We start from the raw sequence: 23,711 nt of genomic DNA, 5'->3' as shown, positions 1-23,711 counted from the left end.
CCCAGAATACCTTGAAGGTTCCCGTTTTAATCACTTGAAAATTTCTGGTGGAGTATGAGATTCTCGCGTTTCTTCAATTTTCGGATAGAGTTCAAACTCTTTGTGGTGTACTGCAAACGATGGCACTAATAACATAAATAATTTTAACAACAGGTTTTATGCATTACTTTAGAACAGATACATTCAAAAATTGATGAAGGATCTTGTCTTCTTAACCTTACATGCTCCTACGTTCTTTATGTAGAATGCTTAAGTCATTTAGTCTTCACTACAGGTTCATGTTCGAACATTATTTACCAAAGATCCTGTTAAAGTTTGTTTCGCCTTTTCTTAATGATGCGGTACACTCCGTCCGTTGTAATCTTGCTCGACGAACGGAATGATTCATCTAGGGATTTCGGTTTCAGTATGACATTGAATGGTTTCTACTAATCCTCAACTTGTCCAGCATCGAAAAGTGTCTCGTGATGTATTTCCGATGATTTCGGGATCAGTGGGTTTCGAGTCTGCTAGGCAATGAAAGGGCGAAAACGATTTAGCTTCGTTGCCGGTTCTCTAAGCAGAATTTGGCAGGAGGAGCACGAGTTGAAGGCTGAAAGATAAGAACAGAAGTTTGTACTTAGTATAAATACAGTGAGTGGTATGAGTATAATTTTAAGTTTCCATTGCAAATAAACTTACCATTCTTTTGGCAAGTGCCATCACAGCCGTAGTATGTATTGATGGCCGGAATCTCTTAAGCGTGGTGAAACTTCCGATTGTGGGGCTCGTCGTGGGCTTCCGAGTTAGCTGCTCTTGGTGGCTGCTTTTCAAGTTGGGCAGTTGGTTGATTTTCGCGGGTTTGTGGAATGTTGATCACTACCATTGTCAATCATATTACTGCCTTGGTATTCAGCACTCATTCAGAATATTTGAACAGTTTGTTGATTGAGTTTTGCAGCTGTATCGGGAGCAGCTTCATATTTCACTTCAGCAGCCACTGTTTCAAACTCCTCTACCGGCGGCTCACCGGCTTCATTCTGTTCCGGTTCTGTATCCATCTACTCCTTCCGGAGTCTCCGGGTTTCTCCGCTGGAGGCTCATCATTTCAAGAAACTAGACTATGGAACTTCCGGAGGTGATTAGGTCCGAACGTAAACATAAACATACAAATGACCACTCATCTGTCAATTTAGCTGATCAGCTGATCAAAAATTCACCTCAAAGTCATCGTAAAACCATAGGGGAAAAAGGGGTCTGACGAAAATCATGAAAAAAATAAATCGTAGGGGACCGTAGGGTCAAGTAGCGTGCCGCCAGTTTTTCATTGTTTTTCAATAGTTAGAGGCTTCAGAACATATGGGTTCCTTAGAAAAGTTTGTTCAGTAAATTAATTGAAAGCTTCTGAGCCAATAATTGTTTTTGACGGAAATGGTCTACAGTGGGGATTCGCTCGTTGGGGGTCCGCTACATGGAATGACTCGATGGTTGGATGTTCGCTGGTTGGAAAAAATTCCAACTAAAAAGCACTCGAATGTCAGGAGAAGATGTCAAACAAACTTTGACGTCTGACAACCGTCGCATTGAAATCTCCATATATAGAACAAATGTGTATGTATATGTGCGTTTCGTGACGATTAGCGCTCCAGATGCGTTAGTCTGGAGCATTTTCACCAGCTGTCAGTCTTTCCAACTAACGGGTCGGGTTCGTTAGATGGAAGGCAGTTGTGTTCCAACCAGCGAATCCCCGCTGTATTAGGAGACAAATCACCATCGTCATGAAGGTCGAATGAAGAATATTTTCGTTTGACAGTTGACTCAATGCTTCTATCATGTTTTCTGGAAATCTCAGTAAAGAATATTTATTACTGAAGATTCGGTACTTACTCTTTACTGACTTTTAATTATTACTGAACTTTTACCGTAAATTTCAAATTTTGCAGTAATTCAGTACTTTCAATTACCGACTTCAGTTCAAACAAGACAACCATAACTGAACATCAGTAGTTGCGAATGAGTTAACTGAAATACATATCGGTATTTTTTGTTAGTTTGCGGTGTGAACTCCGTAATAAAAATTACCGAACAGAGAAACCGCGATTAAGTGTGTATCCATTTGCATGGAAACATATAATTTGGAGCCACTTTTTTATGACTTTCGAAGTGCGATATTACTTTCTCAATAATCCATCTATCAAAGCAAATCATAATATTCAGCATGAGATTTTTTTGACGCACTTTTATTCACAATTCCGAATTTAAATATTCAATTTGAATTGTATAATATTGAGCATTTTTTTGACGCACTTTTATTCACAATTCCGAATTTAAATATTCAATTTGAATTGTATAATATTATATAATATTTTAAAATAACTTCAAATCATCCCTGATGGAGATGCCCTTGACGACTGTGCTGTGAATAAACTGACAGCATAACTTCTTGAAGTTTTGAAAGCCGCTGAAAGCTCTGTTCGTTTGGATCAAAACAAAAGAGCATCTATCGCTGCTGGACCAACAGGAAACTGCTCAATCTCGTCGCCCTGAAAGAATTAATTTATTTCTCAGAGTTGTGTGCTATAGAATAAATATCAATCATGACTTTCACCAAAAGCGTAGATCAAACAACCATACTGCAAGGCGACCGGTCAAAGTAAGTACCAGCCGCATACAAGATCCGTGAATGGAGAAAAGCTAACCCTCTTGTTCCCGCCTCGCACAGACTCAAGGATCTACTGCGTCTCCGATTGAACGCTTGCGGATGGAGCGACCAGGTGCGATTGCTGTGCCGGGAAGCCATCAAGGAACAGGATTCCATCAACTGTGACGCCCTGGTGCAGCAAGTGACGCCAAAGGCCCGTGCCCTCATACCGGACACCGTCAAGAAGGAATTGCTCCAGAAGATCAAAACCATCCTGGTCCAGCAGGAGGGTATCGATATTTAGGTAGTGCTTAGGTTATTGAAGGATGTTTTGAGGGCATGACGATGAAATAAATTTATTATAAGAGTGTAGGTATTTGAATGATCTTTTCAGCATGATTTCGACTTTGTTATCAATAATCCCAAATTATCCTCAGGGATGGTACACAAATTATGTCACGCTAAATTTCAACTTTTTCGACCCCCTCCCCCCCTTTGTCACACTTTTTGTATGAGTCCTCCGAAATTTTTGTAAGGCTTGTCACGCTTGGCTCGAACGCCTCCCCCCCCCTTGGAGCGTGACGTAATTTGTGCATGACCCCTCACGCACGTCCCATAAAAATGTGGTCTTCGGCAAAGTTGTAGAAGATTCCAAATGAGTAGAGTTTGCTCACTTTTCCATTGATTATTATTACGAGCAGTAAGAGGTCATAACACAAAAAGTTTGGCTTTTCCATTGTAATATCCATATAAACTTCAAATGGCGTGTGCACAACCAAATTTCGTCCAAATCACTTCAAATTTTGGGAAAATGATATTCATCATAATTGACATCATTTACCCATGGGGGAGCAAAAATTTGAAAATTTGCATCAGTCTATTGGCCAGCGCACTAATAATTTTGTCTCGCCCATAAAACTTAGTAAGATTAACCTATTAGGAACTAAAATTAAAAATGTGGCCGAAAATGGTTCTGGTGAACTATGGACCAACGCGATTTTCAATATGAAGCCAAAGTTTCTTTTCAGTATCGATATACCGTAATACGAATTTGAAGCTCTCATTGCAGTACGTACTGTGTGTATGCAATCCACCTCCCACTGACTGGTAGTGCTCTTATGGAAGAAAATTGTATGCATATATTTATTGATACTCTTCGATATCTAAGACAATTTTAGCTCAGGAGAAAAGCTTTCATTGCAGTACGTTTTGCTCTAAAATAGCACTACCCATATGTTAAAAAAAATCTCTTTCAATATTCAGAAAATGAGGCATTCATTGTCAAAAATTCATTATCAATCTTCTTCTATCCAGGATTTTTTTCGCGGGCTGCAACATGAAAATAACTGCTCTAGAGAAAGAAGTTATGTCTCACGGAAAATTTACAATGAGATTGTTCTGAATTGAATTGTTGGAATGTCTCGCACACTAAAACTAAAATAATAAAATTGAACTTCAAAAATGAACGAAGAGAGAAAAGTGTTTTTATTCTAAGCAGCTTATCGAAATGACGCTAAAAGCGATAATATTCTATCATAATTATATAATACAATATAATAGATTTCATTAGTTTGTTATAAGAAACTAGCTTAAAACTGTAAATGAAGCGAAGCAAGCAACAATCTGCAGTTCAAACAACCGTTGTCGGAACCGTGAGGAAGTGAATCGAGTTGGTAACGCTGGAACTTTCCGACTTGGGGTTCTTGTTGATACCACCAAACACGATCAGCTCCCCATTTCCGCTGACCATCGTCGAGAAAGTGAAATGATCGGGTGCTCCGGCAATCAGGCCACTATTTTTCGTTTCTTGCCATTCAATGGACGGGTCCTTGGCAAGCAGTTGGGATATATCACAAACGTAGATTGCTAGGCCATTGCGTTTGATACGTTTCGGTGTAATTGGGGCCACTTCCAAGGCAGGCGATACATCGTTTCGCACAATGGCAGCCGCAGCGGCAGCGGCCACAGCTTGCTCCTGCTGTACTCTTTGTTCCCTTCGCATGGCAGAAATTTTCTCTTCCATTTTGCGAAGACGCTCGAGTTGGCGTTCGCGAGAGGCGTGCACCGGTGGGGGATTGCTTGGGGGAACGCTAAAGGCGGCCATAGCCATATGACCGTGTTCAGAGGGAGCCTCGTTGAAACGTTTCGGTAGCATGCGATCGTCGTCCTGTTGATGTCGATAGAGTGGACTTCGAATGGCAGGAACAGCTCTGGAAGGTCCAGCGACAGGTGCTGCGGAGGAGTTTGGTGAGGGGACTCTAGAAGGGCCTGGTCTAGGTTCGGGATCACGTGAAGGACTGTTTTGTGGTGGAACAGCAGGAATCATTGGTACCACAGGAGCAGGCGGTGGTGGAGGTAATGGTGGCCTTACTGGGTTTTGTCTTGGGGGTATATTCGGCTCTGCTGGTCGCTGACGTTCACCTGGATTGGCAGGACGAGGTCGACCGAGGTTTGGTGGATGCAATCCTTGATTCGTTGGTCTGTGTTGACGCACAATTTGGAAATCATTTGGTGAGGTTGGTCCAAGAACAATTATCTTGGATCCTACATTACAAGCCGGGTAGCTCCAATTGTGTGTCACAGTTCCTCGTTTGTTCCGAATTTCAACGTTTTTCCAGCGCCACACATCGTTTGTCATATCCAAAAGCCATGCGTCATTGAATATCCTATTGACGCCTCCAGTGCCTCCCAATATTAATATGTGATCCTCTCCAACAGCCATCTGAAATTGGCCATATCGAGCCGGTGGCTTAACATCTGAAACTGTAGGCCTTTTCCAAACGAGCTTCTCCAAATCCAGCACCCAGATGTCGTTCGAAGTACCCAGGTTTTCCATCGTTTTTTGGAAACCGCCGAACACGATCATTTTGTTGCGGTGCACCGTGGCGGAATGACCGGTCATCGGTGGAGGTCCGAAGGCTAGAACATGAATGGTCCACCTGAAACAAGAAAAGTCAATATGTATTCAGTTGAATATACCCCCAAAACATCTTCAATAAAACGCAATTCGATTGAAATTTGAATAAAATGGCGAATGGAAAGGTCAGAAAAAAAAAGTTTTCGCCCAAAGTTTTTTTCAGGTATTACTGTGACGATTTCTTTAGGAATTTATTCATTGTTTGTTTAACGGTTCTCTTATGAAAATCCTGCAAGCATTTCGTTCAAAATGTATTCAAGAATTGATGAAATGAACTTTTTTTCAATTTTATTTTTTTTTAATTTTGAGCATCTCTTCTTCCTTTTTCTTTTGGAATTACGTCCCAATTGGGACAGATCCTGCTTCTCAGTGTTCCTTATGAGCACTTCCACTTATTAACTGAGAGCTTTCTTTACCGATAGACCATTTGTGCATGCATAGGTATGTCGCGCGACGGTAACCTAAGAAGTCGAGAATATTTCTATTACGAAAAATTCCACGACTCGGGATTAGAACCCATACCCTTGAGCTTGGTCTTACTAAATAGCTGTCCGTTTACCGCTATGACTATCTGAGCCCCAAAGCATCTCTATATTATCTCATTTTTTCAAGCCTCTTCTAGTTACCGATTTTTTACAATATGTATTCAAAATTTGCGGGTACTTTTGTAAACATGATTTTTTTTTCTGGAATTTATTTTGCTTTTCGAGTAACTAACGAAAAACAGATTTGAAATTATTTTAATACCGCTAAGCTCTTTCACTATGATAGCTTGAATGTAGAACAATCAGCCATTCCATGGAAAACCGATCTAGTGGGTCACCGAATTCCGTGAAAATTTGCTATTTTGTTCCTTATTCGAAATAAGGATACACGTGTTTTTGCATTTTTTGATTAGGGTGATCATTTCCGAAATAGGCTGACCAGAAAAATCGCGGCTTTCTAAAATTTATATTTTTTTTTAAATCATAACTTTTGAACCGCTTGACCGATTTTCAATTTTCTTAGAAAAAAATAAAGGCTAAAGATTTTTCAAAAAAAAAAAAAAAATCATAAAAATTGTTTTTTTTTACATAAAAAAAAAATAAAAAAAAATCCGTTTTTTCATGTTTTGAAGGCTTCTCCAGTTTCGAGCTGTCAAAGCTATTGATGCACAAGCAGCAAAATTTGATGCGTTGTTTTTCGTTGATTTCGCTCATTTTTTTCGCCGAATAATTAACTTCGTGCCACTAAAGTGGATAACCACGGTTCGGATCGCAATATTCCGCGCAATAATGTGCAAAGTTCGCAATCCAACATAATTATTCGCCGTGATTACGATAAAACTCCGTCGGTAACCTCAATCGTCGACTCCGGTGATCGCAACGATGCCAAGCGGCTAAAACGTACTCACTGTCAGCCTTCTCCAGCCGACGATCGCAATTCTCTCCCGATGGAGATCGGACCATCAATTCAACCTATGGTTGCTACTCAGAACCTCTTCGAAACGCTGTCCACTGACGACCCAGATGGAAACGTGAACAACAGATCGCAATCGCCACTCAATGCCCCGAAGAATAATCGTCGCCCTCCTCCAATCACTATTGTAAACAAGGGCACCAAACAATCTCGCGAGCTAATGAATCTTGCCAATATCCCGCAGTCCGGCTACCAACTGAAAGCTGTTAAAACTGGTACGCAGCTTAATGCCACGGACGAGGATGTTTTCAATGCCGTCATCAAGGTACTACAAGACTCCAACACGGAATTTTTCACCTACACTCCGTCGCACCAACAGCCCGTGCGATTCATACTCTCGGGTCTCGCACTGTATGATTTGGCTGAGCTGAAGGAGGAATTGTTGCTCAATGAAGTGCGCCCGTTGGACCTCAAAATTTTCTCTCGAAAAAAAAGTGGTCCTGAAGAAAGTGTGCTGTACCTGCTTTGTTTCGTGAAAGGATCTATCAAGCTCTCGGAGCTGCAAGGAGTAAAGACACTGTTCAACACGGTGGTGAAGTGGAGATTTTTCACCAGAAAACCTGACGATTCCGTCCAGTGCCATCGGTGTCAACGCTTCGGCCATGTAATGCGCTTCTGTAACATCTCTCCATCCTGTGTTAAATGCGGGGAGAAACATCTCACAGCAAACTGCAAGCTCCCGGTGAAGGCCAACCTCAAGGATGCTTCCGTCTCACGCAGTCTTATTCGGTGCGCTAACTGCAGTGGTAATCACACAGCCAATTTCCGAGGCTGCCCCTGCCGGCTGAGTTATATCAAACAACTCGAAGAAAATCGTCAGCGTGCTTCGAAGAAAACTACAGCGCCCAACACCCGCGCACCACCGACCTCTCTCCCTAGGATCAATTCCAACATTCAAAATCGTCTGAACAATCGTAGTGTTGCCGGAGGACCTTCTTACTCGCAAGTACTACAGGGTTCTGACCAACCAGATCGATGCGCAAATCTTTTTTCGGTCAGCGAGTTTCTTTGCCTGGCGAGGGATCTTTTTCATCGTTTGCAAGGCTGCCGTTCTAAGGAGCAACAATTCCTAGCTTTATCCGAGCTAATAATCAAATACGTTTACATTGACTAGCCTACCATGTCTGCGCGTAGTTAATTGGAACGGAAGATCCGTTCACAGCAAATCGCTAGAATTTTTCGATTTTGTACAACGTCATGGCATAGATGTTGCTGTCGTCACCGAAACCTGGTTGCGCCCAAATATTTCATTTCTTCATCCAAATTTCTCCTGTGTTCGTCTCGATCGGCCATCAAGTGATGAAGGCAGCAGAGGAGGAGGTGTACTAATAGCTGTTCGAAAAGGATTAGCTTTCAAGCAGCTGAATATTTCGACCAAAAAAATCGAGGCAACAGGCATTACCATCTCATCAGCTGGTAATGATCTTTGCATTATCGCTGCATATTTTCCTGGAACGCGTCGGAGCACTGAGTGGTCCAAATTTCGACGGGAAATTCGCTCTCTGGTTACGCAAAACTCACCGTATTTCATCATTGGGGACTTAAATGCCAGACATCGTTCTTGGAACTGTGGCAAGAATAACAAAGCTGGAACTATCTTGTTTCAGGAGGCTTCACACTTCGGCTTTAACATCAACTTCCCGGACTCTCCTACGTTTATTCCTTCAGGGCGAGGGCACCCGTCCACGTTAGACATTGTGTTGTCCAATAATTTGATCAACATGTCGAAACCAACCGTACACAACGAGCTGTCGTCTGACCACCTGCCCGTTACCTTCGAGATCAGTCTGTCGTCCGATCCTGTGACAACTACTGAATCTGTTCGCTGCTACACACGTGCAGATTGGCTTGCTTTCCAACGGTTGATAAACACAAAACTTTGCCCGAATAACCCAATGTTTTCAAACATCCGTGATGAAAACGGAATCAATGCTGCGCTCAATTTCTTCAAAGATGCTCTTCTCGACGCAGAATCTGTTGCTGTGCCACTAGTCACCCTTCGTCCGTACGATGTCGCGCAAATCCCTGACGAAACAAAACTCCTCATCCAGCTTCGTAATCGACGTCGGCGACAGTGGATGAGAACCAGAGATCCTATGCTGAAACACATTGTTCTTTCGCTCAACGATCGCATTCGTGGGGAGTGCGCAAACGCACGGTTCAGCAAGTTTTCTCAAACCTTAGCTACAATGGAGCGTGGCGATAATAAACTTTGGCGCATCACCAAAGCGCTGAAGAAAACGACCAAGTACAGCCCCCCGCTGCGCAGTGGAGACACGTTATTCGCTTGTCCTAAGGAGAAAGCCAAACTGCTCGCTGAAAGTTTTGCACTTGCTCACAACAATCAATCCACTAGCGACAGGGACACGGTTGAAGCTGTTGAGCGTTCCGTCGAACAGATCGACCTTTCTCCGCCTGTTGCCGACAACTCCTGGTTAGTTCGCCCCAAGGAAATTGCCACAATTATTCGTAATTTGAAACCCAAAAAAGCGCCTGGTCACGATGGAATCAAAAACATGCTTCTAAAACGACTTCCTCGAAAAGGGTATGTGGTTCTCGCTAAAATTTTCTCCGCTTGCCTGAAACTATGCTACTTTCCCGATGACTGGAAACACGCTATAGTTGTCGCCATTCCGACAGCGAATAAGGACCATTCCATCCCCTCTAACTACAGACCGATCAGCCTGCTGCCAACATTAAGCAAACTTTTCGAACGCATCATTTTGACGCGTATCGAGAAACATCTGGAGACAGTTCGTTTGATTCCTCATGAACAATTTGGGTTTCAAAAAGGGCATTCTACTAGCCACCAAATCGTACGGCTGGTGAAGGAAGTAAGACGGAACTTCCAGCAAGGAAAATCATCAGGCTTAATCCTCCTTGATGTAGAGAAAGCCTACGATTCAGTATGGCATGAAGCGATCTTGCATAAAATGTTGGTGGGCAATTTTCCCATGTCGATTCTGAAAATAATGCGAAGCTTCCTGAAGGATCGTTCCTTCCATTCACTTGCAAGTGACTGTAAACGGTTGTACGTCCGATCAAATGTCCGTACCATACGGTGTTCCTCAAGGTTCTGTTCTGAGCCCAACACTATACAACATTTTTTCCGCCGACATAGTAAAAGTCAACGGAGTCCAGTACTACTTTTTCGCTGATGACACTGGTTTCCTTGCCTCACATCGCGATGCAGGAACGATAATCGAAACGCTACAGCATGCTCAGAACTCCATCCAAGAGTACCAAAGAAAATGGAAGGTAAAAGTCAACCCAACGAAATCGCAAGCCATATTCTTTACTCGGCGTCGTAGCCCTCGGCACCTACCCCAAAGTAACGTGTCTTGTAACGGCGTGGACATTCCATGGTCACCAAATGTTGGCTATCTTGGTATAACCCTGGATCAGAAGCTAAAGTTTGGTTGTCACGTGACCAACTGCCTCCAGAAATGCGGTAAGCTCGTTAAAATGCTGTATCCTCTTGTTAAAAGACGCTCCCGTTTGGACCCTGGTACCAAGATCCTGCTATACAAAACTGTTCTCAGGCCAACGGTTGCGTATGGCTTTCCTGCTTGGTATGACTGTGCACAATCCCACCGGAACAAAGTCCAAGTTAAGCAAAACCGTTTGCTCAAGATGACGCTGGATTTGAGCCCTTTCCATCCGACTGACGACGTACACCGACTTGCTGGCGTTGAGCGGATCGATGATTGGTTTCGGAGATTAATGCCCAAATTCATGAACAGCTGTTCGTCATCTGTAAATCCTCTTTTACAAGAGCTGGCCGCATAGATTGATGTGATATTAGATTTAAGCTTTTCTTTTCTGTCTTTTTCCTAAGTAAATTCGAAGGTTTTTTTTTTGTTCTTTTCCTTCCCGGTCCAAATAGTTGCTTGTCGTTCATTAACACAAAATTTGCTCATTTGTTCTATGTCATTGTTGTAAGGAATTCCATATCTCGATTGTTAACCTCTAAACACAATTTGTAATCGCTAAGGTAAAAATAAAAATAATTGAAAATTGAAAAAAATTGAAGGCTTCTTGAAAGTTCAGAAAATTTTACGTATACTGTCGAATTTTCAGCGATGTATGTTTCTTTAGTTTTAGTTTTAGTAACAGCAAGAAGTGAATATGATTTTGACCAAAATAAGTTCATTTGACCAAAATAAGTTCATTTGTGCACGCCCCAAGAATTAAAGTAAGAAGTCAATGAAGGCTAGAAAACATACCAGCTGTCAGTGAGCTGTCTCCTCTCTCTCAGGCCTTGCGTAGCTTTGGCACATTTCGGCGCACTATCTGGCACAATTTTTCGAGTATACCCCATTAGACATAAAGACGTTAGGCATAAGGACGTTTGGCATAATGTAAGTTAGGCATAAATACATTAGGCATAATGGATGATAGACATAAAATACGTTGGGCATAATGGACTTATGGCATAAAATAATTTGCGTGAGTGTCATTCAAAACTGTTGTCATATCGAAAATTGTTCGGGTTCATTTACAAATTCCATTACGTTGATAGAGGTGGGTGGGTATCCTTAAGATGTAACAGCTCATAAAAAATAATAGAAAAATTCATACAAAAAGCGTTACGAGGGTGTGTTGATTATAAAATACTATTGCCGGTGTTATGAAATTTAACAATGAATCCATTATCGGAAGATATGGAAGATGATTGTTATCATGGACATTGTTAGCATTCTTAAATCCAGTTCAATCCATTTTTGCAAGTAGTTATTTACATTTGCGATGAGCAAGTGTTATTTATTTCTTGAGATGTTTAGTTTGATGGGTATATTATATTTTTTGTTATACTTTTCTTACATAATTGCGTTAATTCTAAAGAAGGGAAATCTTCCGTGTAATTATTAGCACTTATAATGTAAATGATTAACATGAAGACAACAATCTAGAGTCATATCAAAAATTCATGGTATGATAGGTGACATTATCTTCAACAATAATGTTCTGGTAGTGTGACGCCAATAAAAGCGTTACATTCCCACTTCGAATCTGCTTATCAATTTAATGTGATGAAAACAGTTCCTTTGCCTCTTCTGCCAACAATGTTCGATGGTTTTAAAACAATTTTAATCAGTCACATATGCCGAAAGCTTACGAAAGCATTAAAAATATTTGAAATTCGTCGAATTTGAAAATTAAACTTTGATTTTAAAGTTAATTAGTCAAGCTCAAATTTAATATAGCATTGTATTCTGCATTTTTTATGGAAATATTTACATCTACAATTCCAATAACTATTAGAACAGCAAGTATCCACAAAACAACATATTATAGAAAGAAGGTCTTGTAGTCATAAGATTGACCGTATAAATATAAAGAATAGCCTACGATTCAAAGAAGGGAAAATGTATGATGGAAGTATTGAAAGCAATAGTGACATACATTTTTGAATAAGTATGTCTCGAAAGAACAGTTCAATTATAAAAGAAGACAAATTTGTTGATTAAAACATTAGCAGCACTAGCTACAAAAATTTTCTGGACAATACAATTATAAAGAACAGCCTTCAACTTAAAGAAGGGATAATCTCTGATGAAAAAATTGACAATGTGTACAATCAAACTCAAAAAACGAGCAGCAGTTACAGCGTCGTTCATATTCTTGGCATTACGCCCCAACCCAAGATCTTAGCTTAGTATTCTAGGAGTACTTCCACCATTATCAACCAAATGTTTGCTATGCCAAAGTGGCCATTGTGCATTCCTATCTGTGCACGATATATGAGCACGTTTATACTTCATTGCCTAGGATCCTGGATCGACTTGAAACCGAACTAAAATACCTTCATAATGGCTTTACTTTGGGGAATTATGCCTATCGTCCATTATGCCTAATGTCCATTATGCCAAACATCTATTATGCCAAACGTCCATTATGCCTATCGTATTTATGCCTAACGTACTTATGCCTAACGTCGTGCACCCCAATTTTTCTTATAGTATGTTGCAATAAAAATCAAAGTGAACTGAAATTTTCGTCTCAGAAGTCATTGAGTTTTCTGAGTTGTTTGCTATCTGACAAACACGGATTTCGCGAAATTTTCAAGTTGGTTTTGCATTTAAAAAGAAACTGCTAACATTCGAAAGTGTTAAAATACCTTAAGGTTCAATCCAGAGCCCGATGTTCTTTTTCTTTAATTTCTTTATTAGTATCATTCCAAACATTACATTCATTTCTTATATAGGTGTTCTGTGTTATTAGACAACACTATCATCCTAATTTGGTAAAACAAATTTAAGATTTTATTAACATTTTGTTAACAACATATAACATTTCATTTGCCGTAGCAGTTCAGATTTTTTACAGGTGAGTTGATTTCACCTGCTTATAAGAGAAAAAAAAACGCTTTAAATATACTTAACCTAACTTAACCTAAACATATAACGCATTAATCGTGGCAATAGAAGATTGTAACGATTTTTGCCTGAAATTATTTATTATTTTTTTTGACATTTGTTCCAATGTTTCAACATTGGATATTCTATGTAACTCATTGGTACTATACCAGGGAGGAAGCCTCAGAATCATTTTCAAAATTTTATTTTGAATTCTCTGCAGAGCTTTCTTTCTGGTATTACAACAGCTAGTCCATATTGGTACAGCATACAACATGGCTGGCCTGAAAATTTGTTTGAATATCAAAAGCTTGTTCTTAAGACAAAGTTTTGATTTTCTATTAATAAGGGGATAAAGACATTTTACATATTTATTACATTTGGCTTGAATGCCCTCAATGTGATTTTTGAAAGTTAAATTCTTATCAAGCATGAGCCCTAGATACTTAACTTCATCTGACCAATTTATTGGAACCCCTCTCATCGTGACAACATGTCTACTTGAAGGTTTCAAATAAAGAGCTTTTGGTTTATGTGGGAATATTATTAGTTGAGTTTTGGAAGCATTAGGAGAAATCTTCCATTTTTGCAAGTATGAAGAAAATATATCCAAACTTTTTTGCAATCGACTACAGATGACACGCAGGCTTCGACCTTTGGCGGAGAGGCCTGTGTCATCCGCAAACAAAGATTTTTGACATCCCTGAGGTAACTCAGGTAAGTCAGATGTGAAAATATTGTATAATATTGGTCCCAAAATGCTGCCTTGGGGAACACCAGCTCTCACAGGAAGTCTTTCAGATCTGGAGTTCTGATAATTAACCTGAAGTGTACGATTTGACAGATAACTTTGAATTATTCTAACAATGTATGGTGGAAAATTAAAGTTTTTCAATTTTACAATCAAACCTTCATGCCAAACACTGTCGAATGCTTTTTCTATGTCTAGAAGAGCAAGACCAGTAGAGTAGCCTTCAGATTTGTTGGAACGGATCAAATTTGTTACACGTAAAAGTTGATGAGTGGTCGAATGTCCATGGCGGAATCCGAACTGTTCATTGGCAAAAATTGAATTTTCGTTGATGTGGGCCATCATTCTGTTCAAAATAACCTTTTCAAAAAGTTTACTGATGGAGGAAAGCAAACTGATTGGACGATAGCTAGAAGCTTCTGCAGGATTTTTGTCTGGTTTTAAAATTGGAACAACCTTAGCATTTTTCCATTTGTCAGGAAAATATGCTAATTGAAAACATTTGTTAAATATATCAACTAGAAATGATAAGCTACTTTCTGGAAGTTTCTTGATGAGGATGTAGAAAATTCCATCATCGCCAGGAGCTTTCATATTTTTGAATTTTTTAATAATAGTTCTCACTTCATCCAAATCAGTCTCCCAGGCATTTTCGAAAACGTTCTCTTGATTGAGAATATTTTCGAACTCCTGAGTAACTTCATTTTCAATTGGACTAGTAAGCCCTAAATTAAAATTATGCGCACTTTCAAACTGCATAGCAAGTTTTTGAGCTTTTTCGCAATTAGTTAGTAATAATTTGTTTTCCTCTTTCAATGCCGGTATAGGCTTCTGAGGTTTTTTCAAGATTTTAGATAATTTCCAAAAGGGCTTAGAGCCAGGGTCCAATTGAGAAATTTTATTTTCAAAATTTTTGTTTCTTAATTGAGCAAAACGCTTTTTGATTTCTTTCTGCAAATTCTGCCATATAATTTTCATAGCAGGATCGCGAGTGCGTTGAAATTGCCTTCTCCTCACGTTTTTAAGACGGATCAAGAGTTTAAGATCATCGTCTATAATCACGGATTCAAATTTTACTTCACATTTTGGAATTGCAATGCTTCTGGCTTCAACAATGGAATTTGTTAAAGTTTCAAGAGCATTGTCAATATCAAGTTTAGTTTCTAAAGAAATGTTAACATCAAGATTAGAGTCAACATACGTTTCATATATATTCCAGTCGGCTCGTAAATAATTGAAAGTGGAGCTGATAGGATTTAGAATCGCTTCTTGGGATATTTGAAATGTAACAGGGACATGATCAGAATCAAAATCAGCATGAGTAACTAATTGGCTACAAAGATGACTAGAGTCGGTTAAGACCAAATCAATCGTAGACGGATTTCTAGAAGAGGAAAAACATGTAGGGCTATCAGGGTATTGAATTGAGAAATATCCTGAAGAGCACTCATCAAATAAAATTCTGCCGTTGGAATTACTTTGAGAATTATTCCATGACCGATGTTTGGCATTAAAGTCACCAATGACAAAAAATTTTGACTTATTGCGAGTCAATTTACGCAAGTCAGTTTGGAGCAAATTAACTTGCTGTCCAGAGCATTGAAAAGGCAAATAGGCAGCTATGAAAGTATATTTACCAAACTGTGTTTCAACAGAAACACCTAAAGTTTCAAAAACTTTAGTTTCAAATGATGAAAACAGTTGATGTTTTATACGCCTATGAATGATGATTGCAACTCCCCCGCATGCCCCATCAAGTCGATCATTACGATAAACAAAAAAGTTAGGATCTTTTTTGAGTTTAGATCCAGGTTTTAAATACGTTTCGGTAATAACTGCTATATGCACGTTATTAACCGTAAGAAAATTAAACAGCTCGTCCTCTTTACCATTCAGAGAACGAGCATTCCAATTTAAAATATTTAAATTATTATTTGGATCCATTAGAAAAACGTAATCCAATAACAATTTGATTTGTAAATTTTACACCTACTTGGACTGCTTCAGTCATAGTGGTGGCTTTGAACATTGCATCAATCATTAGATTCAATTGTTCAGTTAGAAAATTAAAATCAGAGGCAGACATGTCATGTGATTTCCCATTGGAATTTCCGGTAGACGAAGAAGCGGAATTACCTGTGGTGGTAGGGTTTTTTCCATTTGATTTGAAACAAGTAGAATGGGTACCCATGGATCGAACAGGGGAGGAGTTCAAATTTCCTGCTACGATATCGGCAAAGGATTTACCGTGGGTAGATACATTCGAAATTGAAAGATTCGAACGGCTACCCGATGGATTAAAATTAGTTTGTGAATGAGCATGATTATGATCTTCCTGATGGGTATGATTCATGATCAAGCGATCGTTAACTGAAAAATGAGCATTGTTCGATACTCTACCAGGCAAATTCCGGAAACGACCGTTATCGTAACGGATATTATCTTTCATCTGCCTGGCACGAGCCTCAATGACCCTTTTGCGTGAAGGACAATTCCAAAAATTGGACTTATGGTTAGCCCCGCAATTACAGCATATGAATTTGGTGGTATCTTCCTTCACTGGACAGACGTCCTTAGCGTGAGAAGAACCTCCGCAAATCATGCATTTAGCATCCATGCGACAATTTTTTGTACCATGACCCCACTTTTGGCACCGACGGCACTGAGTGGGGTTCTGGTAATTTCCTCCAGGTTTCTGGAAATGTTCCCATGTCACACGGACATCGAACATAAGTTTAGCTTTTTCTAAAGCTTTGATATTATTTAGTTCTTTTTTGTTAAAGTGAACTAAATAATATTCTTGAGAAAGCCCTTTCCGAACAATGCCAGATTGGGTTCTCTTTTTCATAATGATTACTTGGACTGGGGAAAATCCAAGTAAATCATTTATTTCATTTTTGATCTCTTCAGGTGACTTATAGTCACTTGAGAGACCTTTCAAGACGACTTTGAACAAACGTTCAGTTTTGTCGTCATAAGTAAAAAATTTGTGCTTCTTCTCTTCAAGATGTCTGAGAAGAAGTTCACGATCTTTAAGAGTTTCTGGCAAAACGCGACAGTCTCCTTTCTTTGCGATTTGGAAGGAAACCTTGATTCCCCTAATGGAGTTCAAGATCTCCTGCCTAAATCCCGCAAATTCGGAACAACTGACCACGATAGGCGGCACTCTTTGCTTCCTCACTTGAATCAAAGAGCCTGGGCTAGAGGCTGCTTCGATTTGGTGTTCGGAAAATTTGTCTAGAGCATCGAACTGATTGCTCATTTCGATACAATTATTCATTTCACCCTTGGAAGAAACTTCGCATTCCGGGGAAGCGTCCTTTCTTCCATTTTTGCCACGTGTAGTGACAGTTTTAAAACCCACTTTTTTGGAAGGAAGTAGTGAATTCAGAGATTCACCCTTCCTTTTGTTAGTTGTTGATACCATGTTTAGTTAATAAACGAAAGAAGACGTGACCTTCGAGAGGTTTTTTCCCGAGACGGTGTCCAAGAAGGATTACCACCGCTAGCTTTCGCCAACGGGTCCAACGAAAAATCGAAGGCACGGGTCCAAACAAGGATCGTAAAGGGATCAATAGTAGAAAAATAGTACTGAAAAGTACTGTTTTAGTAGCACTGAAAAGTACCGTTTTTAATTTTAGCACTGAAAAGTACTGTTTATGTAGCACTGAAAAGTACTGATTTATTGCTTTAGGTAGTTTTTAAGAAAACTTCCAAGAGCAGAGAGAATTCGTGTACGCACAGCACGAAGGTACGATGCGCACTGATTCGAAAGTGTTTATTTTTCCTTTTCATGCTGTGTGCGTTTGAAATGCAAATATCAAATACGGGAACACCAAACGCGGTAAGATTTTTCACAAGAAATGCGGTGTCAAAGATAGATTTTTCTTGCTAGGTCGGCGATGATTTGCTAGGTGTCCTTTGATTGTTTTGTGTCACCGCATTTGGAGGACGTTTAGTGAAGATTTGCATTTCAAATACGAACAGCAATATAAACTTTTTTTTAAATTCCAGGACCTCAGAAGAATAGGTTCGAGTGGTACCATACCGGCAGAACCCATCGAACCAAACTGTGATGGAATCTGCTTCGTCTCATAGCTTATACCTACTTAATTTATAGTGAATAGAAAGATAAAAGGATTAAATGTATATAAAGAAGCATCAGTGGTCTTGTCATCAGCTAATCGCAAATTTCAAAGCCAGGGAAATGGAAGAACGAGTAAGGGAAAAAATGAGTCACTCTTAACTTAACTCTTAAACGAAGAATCGCATGAGCAAAAAGTTTTAATATCTATTCGAAACATACCAAACAAGTAAATTTCTGAAGGTTATGCAGTCCCCCTCATTAAAGACTCAAACGCACTGACCGCGGAATGTCCATACTCTCCCTCCAGTAGATAGTCTCTGGTTCAGAACATTTTCCATTCATTAAGGTATGTTTTATGTATTTCGGACAGAGCGTTACGCCCACCACGCCTTTGCACATAACCGTTGACGCTTTGTATCGCAAGTTCCATAAATTTCCCGTAATAATGTCAAATGCATACCAGAACAAGTACCTGGTGAGCGTCATCGAGTTGAATTGGGCTCAACAGCGTCTTGCAAAGCCAATGTTTACCAATATAGATGTGCCCTTTTGAAATGTTTGTCCAGAGTTGGGCCGACTGAAGTGCGTACACGGAGAAAATGAAGTACTCAAAAGTGAGTTCGTTCCACTCAATTCAGGGGGTTCGTGCGTTAACCTAATTTTGAGCAAGGCGGGTTCAGCCCCACAAATGAGACCACCTTAAGTCCCAAGCACAGTGTGAGCGAGAGCGCGGTACAGCGGCAAAACGGCAAGCCCATCTTGAGCTACTTGTTTAGTCAATGTTGAAAAGGAATTAGTCAACACTGGATTGATAAGTAAAGTATCGATCAAGATGGGCATGCCGTTTTGCCGTTGTACCGCGTTGCCGTTCACATTGTGCTTGAGACCTTACTCTGGCTACAGAGTACAATGAAGCAGCCTTGATTTTGAGTTGATGGGGTAAGGTAACGTACAAAGGTTCATAGTGGCTTGAGAGGCCATTTTTGTTAAACAACGAATCATTAGAGATCTGCCATTGAAAATTGCGACTTTTTAGAGACTTGTATTAGCAGAAAGACCAATTCTCTAGAAAGTGAATGCTACCAGCCCTGCCATCTGTGAATAAATGGAAGAATAACTGAAAAAACGGCGTGTGAACTTCTTGAGAAATTCTTGTAGGATTTTCTGTAAAAATCTTCATTTTTTAAAATAAACTCTAAAACTCAAGAATTAAAGATTCGCCAGAGTAACCAATGGCAAAGTCGATGGAAAAATATCTGTAGGAAATCGTGGATAGTATCTGGGAAATTTTTTTGGAGTAATTCCTGTGAAAATTACTGGAGGAAGTTGATCTAACGCTATTCGCAGGCCAATCCATTTTACGCCACGCCGACGCCGATTGATGCAACGGCGACGGGTTATACGTCGCTCAACGTCACGCCACCGATTTTGCATTTTTTACGTTGATAAATATTTCAGCTCGAAAAATTCAATTACTGGGTACCCCCGTTGGTTTGACCACATTTAGTCTGAACACTTTTTAATTTGTACCCCGTTAATTTGCACATCGTTCAGATTAAAAATGGTTGTGATAGGCCTTCAGAGAACTCTACAGTGATTATATCAATAATATTCCATGGATTTTTTTTTCAAATTTCTCAAAAGATGTTTCTCATGGATTATGTTCAAGCTGTTTGAATTTCTTCGAGGAAATAGCTAGGAAATCCTCCAGAGACACCTCTAGGAATCTTTAGAAAATTGCTCTCAGATTCTTCCAGTGGTTTCGTAGGGGATTCTAACAAATATTTCTTCAGGGATGCCTACAAGTTACCAGGATTTTTCAGGAATCCTACATAGGATTCTCACTCGATTCTTATCATGAATTCACTCTTTTTCATGTAAAATCGTTAAAGGATTTTTCCAGAATTTTTGAATAAATATTTCTATAAATTTCATAGTGAAGAGTATTAGGGACACCTAATTCTTGGACTTCTGCTGGTAATTTCTTCAGGAATCCTCACGAGAAATTTAAGAATTTTACTATGAATTATTGAAGGAGTTTTTTTCAAAACTGTTTCATTCCTGCATACATTTCATGAAAGATCCCATTAATCTCCCAAAAGTACGAGAAAAAATAACGTCTATGTTACCATAAGTGAAATTGCTCAGACCACAATCAACTAGGAAGATTTATAAATTACTTTACCTATGATTCTGTCAAAGGTGTTCGAGAGATTTCCTTTAGATATTTTTCTAAAAGTTCTCCAAGTGTTCCTCCAAGTTATTTCTTAAGGAATTTTGCCACAAAAACAAAATCAGTGTTCCTTTGACTTTTGTCAAGAATATTTCCATAAGTTAGTGATTTGCTGGCCTCTGTTTTAAAAGGCGTCATACACTTCCGTGCAAAAGTTGATCACCCTCTAAAACATACAAAAATGTTTTGTCTTTTTCTCTAGAATTACACGTCCAATTGGAACTCTCTTTGGATCATTCGAAAAGCAATGAGTTAATCTTACATCAAAGGTAATTTATCACAAACAATGGAATTTTGTTTACTAAATTATTACTTAAACATGTATCATTTTTTTTTTAATTTCACGGAAAAAACATGGCTAATTTTCTCAGCTTTGGATCGACCAAAAATTTAATCTGGTATTATGGCATTAAAATCGTATTCTCATAATCTTTGAAGCGATCTTGCAAAATTTTTGGCGGATAAATCTAAAACTATTCATAACTAGTGGTCCCGGCCTGGGAGGGAGAAACCGATACAAAATTTATGTACGTCATAGTGAGCCGAGATTTTGCTGTCACGAACTGTCACTGTGAGCCCAGATCTTGAAGAATGGACAAACTTGATAAAAGCGCGTAATTGATCAAAACAATTTTTTGCATTCCAACAAAGTTGACAATAATCGGTTGAAAATCAATTCCTGCAACACCCAAAAGCAATGCCTCGATAGTACCTTTTAATTTGATCGAACATAAAGTAATGAAACACGCATCTTTTTACTGTTTTCCAATCATCATTAAAATTGAATGCACATAAAACTATGGCCCTTTTTCTAAGTTTGTCCAGAAAGATCGAATGTACACAATAAAAGAAAATTAGCGATTTTCCCCAAGCCTGCCTTGATTGTCGTTGGTGAGCGGGAGTTATCTTGCAATTTGAAAAAGTGTTGTGTCATATTTCGTGTGTAGTATCGGTGCCTCCCTCCCAGGTCCCGGCAAACTTCGTCTTGCCATCAAGTAGGCTGTTGAAAATAGCAAGAGATATACCATACAAAATTACACATTAGTTTTCTCCCGTTTTCCCGACTATTCCGAAAGCTTTCCTAGACGTTTTCCCCGCACGAACACGTCGCATCCCCTGTCGAATACAACAGTGAAAGAATTATGCAAATCCGTTGACCCGTTATCAATCCATTTCGTGACATACAAACACCATTCCATTTTTATTTATATAGATTATTATAATTGTTATACGGTGTGAGTTTGATTCCCGCTTCAACCATTGAGTTTGTTAATTTAACTTACATAGTAGCATCAGCGTGGATATACTAGCATTGACATTTAAAAAAAAATCATATAAAATTCCAACCAAAATGGCTGAACAATTTAATTTATTGATCTCTAGCATTGAGAGTGTAAAAGAGATATGAAACGAGATTTCAAACTTGTTTATTCCTTTAAAAAAATTTGGAAGAATTTCTGGATAAATTTCGAGCAGAGTTTGAGAGAAATCTCTAGAGGGATTTCTGCCGGAGCTCTTGTAAGTATTTCACAAAAAATCTCTGTTGAATTCTTGAAGCTTTTGTTCGAGGTATCTCAAACCAAATTCCTGGAAGAAGAGTATCTAAGAAGGGGTCTCTGCTACCAGCCTCTATGTGCTCGAAAGACAAAGCTATCGTTTGTAAAGAAATCACACCCCCCACACCCATTGCTCACCTGTTGTCCGCAATATTGTACACATGCAACTCGTCGAACAGCGTGCACAGCTGAAACGGGGCATAAGAGTGTCTCCATCCGCCGAACAAAACCAGCGATCCTCTGTAGCAGACCAGCGATGCACCGGCCTTCGGAGAAGGATAGGTTCCCATTGAAATCGGTCGTGTCCACTCCCGGCGACTCAAATCGAACCGCCACAAATCGTTGAAGGTCGTATCGTAACTCGATGCACCTCCAAACACGTACATCGAGTTCCGGTGCAGCGAACAAGCGTGGGCAAACCGGGCTGCAATGCTCGGAGTTTGACTATGCAATCCTTCCTGCCGCCAGCAGAGATTGAAATCCAGTAGGCCCTTCTGAAGCGTTGCTCGCTTCCTCATTTGAACGTCTGCCGGAAGAAGTGAAAGTCCTTAAGAAGATCTCAAAACTTAACAAATAATACTCACTCATGGCCAGGGAGGCCCACCGTTTGCAAACGGCAGCGCATTGCTCCAGATCCTGGTAGGGCGGAATCAAGCCGAAGATGAACTCCAGGATTTCGTTCGGGAGGTCGTTGATGGATGCCATCGCGCTGAGCTTGGGCGGAACGATCCTCCCAGCGTTTCGAATTGCTCAGCAGAATTGTGACCACAACCGCGAAATGTCGGGTTTTTGAGTAGACACACGGAAATACCAACTAAATACCTCTAAATACGGATAACAACGATTTGAAGAAAATTTCACTGGTAAACAATTTCCTACTTTTCTTTCTTTTCGCGAAGAATGACACTTTTTGCGTTTTTTTTCTTCACGAATTTGACAGCGAAACAAACTTCACGGCGGAGCAGCAGCTGATGCGAGAGCCCGAGTAAAAAGTAGTGCACCGAAATGCTGTCAGTTTTTTTTTCAAGATTTTCATCAAGCTCTAATAACTTTTCTCGCATAACTTGTAATCTCGCCCTAAAAGCCATTGGTAACCGCGTGGTGTAGCTGCATTTTTAAGCAAATGAATGGGAGATAGATGTGTTGAATAACGTGGAAAGTCCATTCGTTTGCTAGGTAACAAAGGGTCCATTCACAAATTTCATAACGCTGAAGGTGGTGGGTGGGTGTCCTCAAGATGTTACAGCTCACACAAAAATCGAAAAATATTCATACAAAATGCATTACGAAGGGGTGGGTGGGTGTCAAAAACTACTAAACATTCGGGCTTTTGGGGCGAGATCACAAGTTATGCGAGTTAGGGTTACCAGACGTACTCTTTTTAGAGTACATGTACTCTTTTTCGCCTTAAAAAAATGTGTACTATTCTCTTTTGCTCAACGGGCTCAAGTGTACTCTTTTCCAGATGTTACTGACGAATGATGAACAAATCAAATAACTTGACTAAGAAATCAGTTTAAAATCTTTCCCATCTACATCTGGATATCTCTCCCTATGTCGATAATTTCTCCAGGTTCTTCCAGTCCGCATACAATTTTCCTCTCCACATCTCGATATCCTCCTACACTGATAGGCAAAATAAAGTGCCCACCTTACCAGTTTTCAAATTTCTCTCATTGATTTGGTTCAAATTAAGGATAACACACTTAAATCTTTTTTGATATTTTATT

General features: G+C 39.7%; 2 protein-coding genes and 1 long non-coding RNA gene across 3 annotated transcripts; 1 reads left to right on the top strand and 2 right to left on the bottom strand.

Moving 5' to 3' along the window:
- Positions 1–138: 138 nt before the first annotated feature.
- LOC110678052 lies at positions 139–1,306 on the bottom strand. The gene is made up of 2 exons (XR_002501424.1): positions 682–1,306; positions 139–592 (listed from the first exon to the last, which is right to left on the bottom strand). It is a non-coding gene; the product is annotated as an uncharacterized LOC110678052 (long non-coding RNA).
- Positions 1,307–2,444: 1,138 nt separating this feature from the next.
- On the top strand, positions 2,445–3,019 carry LOC5567175 (enhancer of yellow 2 transcription factor). The gene is made up of 2 exons (XM_001651555.2): positions 2,445–2,632; positions 2,702–3,019. The coding sequence occupies exons 1-2, from the start codon at positions 2,577–2,579 to the stop codon at positions 2,922–2,924; spliced, it is 279 nt and encodes a 92-aa protein (XP_001651605.1). The 5' UTR covers positions 2,445–2,576; the 3' UTR covers positions 2,925–3,019.
- Positions 3,020–4,068: 1,049 nt separating this feature from the next.
- Positions 4,069–22,933, bottom strand: LOC5567178 (F-box only protein 42). The gene is made up of 3 exons (XM_021850548.1): positions 22,566–22,933; positions 22,120–22,507; positions 4,069–5,559 (listed from the first exon to the last, which is right to left on the bottom strand). The coding sequence occupies exons 1-3, from the start codon at positions 22,684–22,686 to the stop codon at positions 4,251–4,253; spliced, it is 1,818 nt and encodes a 605-aa protein (XP_021706240.1). The 5' UTR covers positions 22,687–22,933; the 3' UTR covers positions 4,069–4,250.
- Positions 22,934–23,711: the final 778 nt, after the last annotated feature.

This window comes from Aedes aegypti, chromosome 3, assembly GCF_002204515.2.
Source record: "Aedes aegypti strain LVP_AGWG chromosome 3, AaegL5.0 Primary Assembly, whole genome shotgun sequence".
Classification (NCBI taxonomy): Eukaryota; Metazoa; Arthropoda; class Insecta; order Diptera; family Culicidae; genus Aedes; species Aedes aegypti.
Note: the sequence above shows the minus strand (reverse complement) of the source record. Positions and strands in the feature narration are given on the sequence as shown.

Bases quoted from the DNA above. Each gene is read 5' to 3' on its own strand.
- LOC5567178 (XM_021850548.1), bottom strand. From the start codon at position 22,686: ATGGCATCCATCAACGACCTCCCGAACGAAATCCTGGAGTTCATCTTC. The intron at 22,508-22,565 runs GTGAGTATTATT...TTCTTCCGGCAG, and splicing joins GTGGGCCTCCCTGGCCATGA to ACGTTCAAATGAGGAAGCGA. The intron at 5,560-22,119 runs GTGAGCAATGGG...TTCTTGTTTCAG, and splicing joins TACAATATTGCGGACAACAG to GTGGACCATTCATGTTCTAG.
- LOC5567175 (XM_001651555.2), top strand. From the start codon at position 2,577: ATGACTTTCACCAAAAGCGTAGATCAAACAACCATACTGCAAGGCGAC. The intron at 2,633-2,701 runs GTAAGTACCAGC...CGCCTCGCACAG, and splicing joins CTGCAAGGCGACCGGTCAAA to ACTCAAGGATCTACTGCGTC.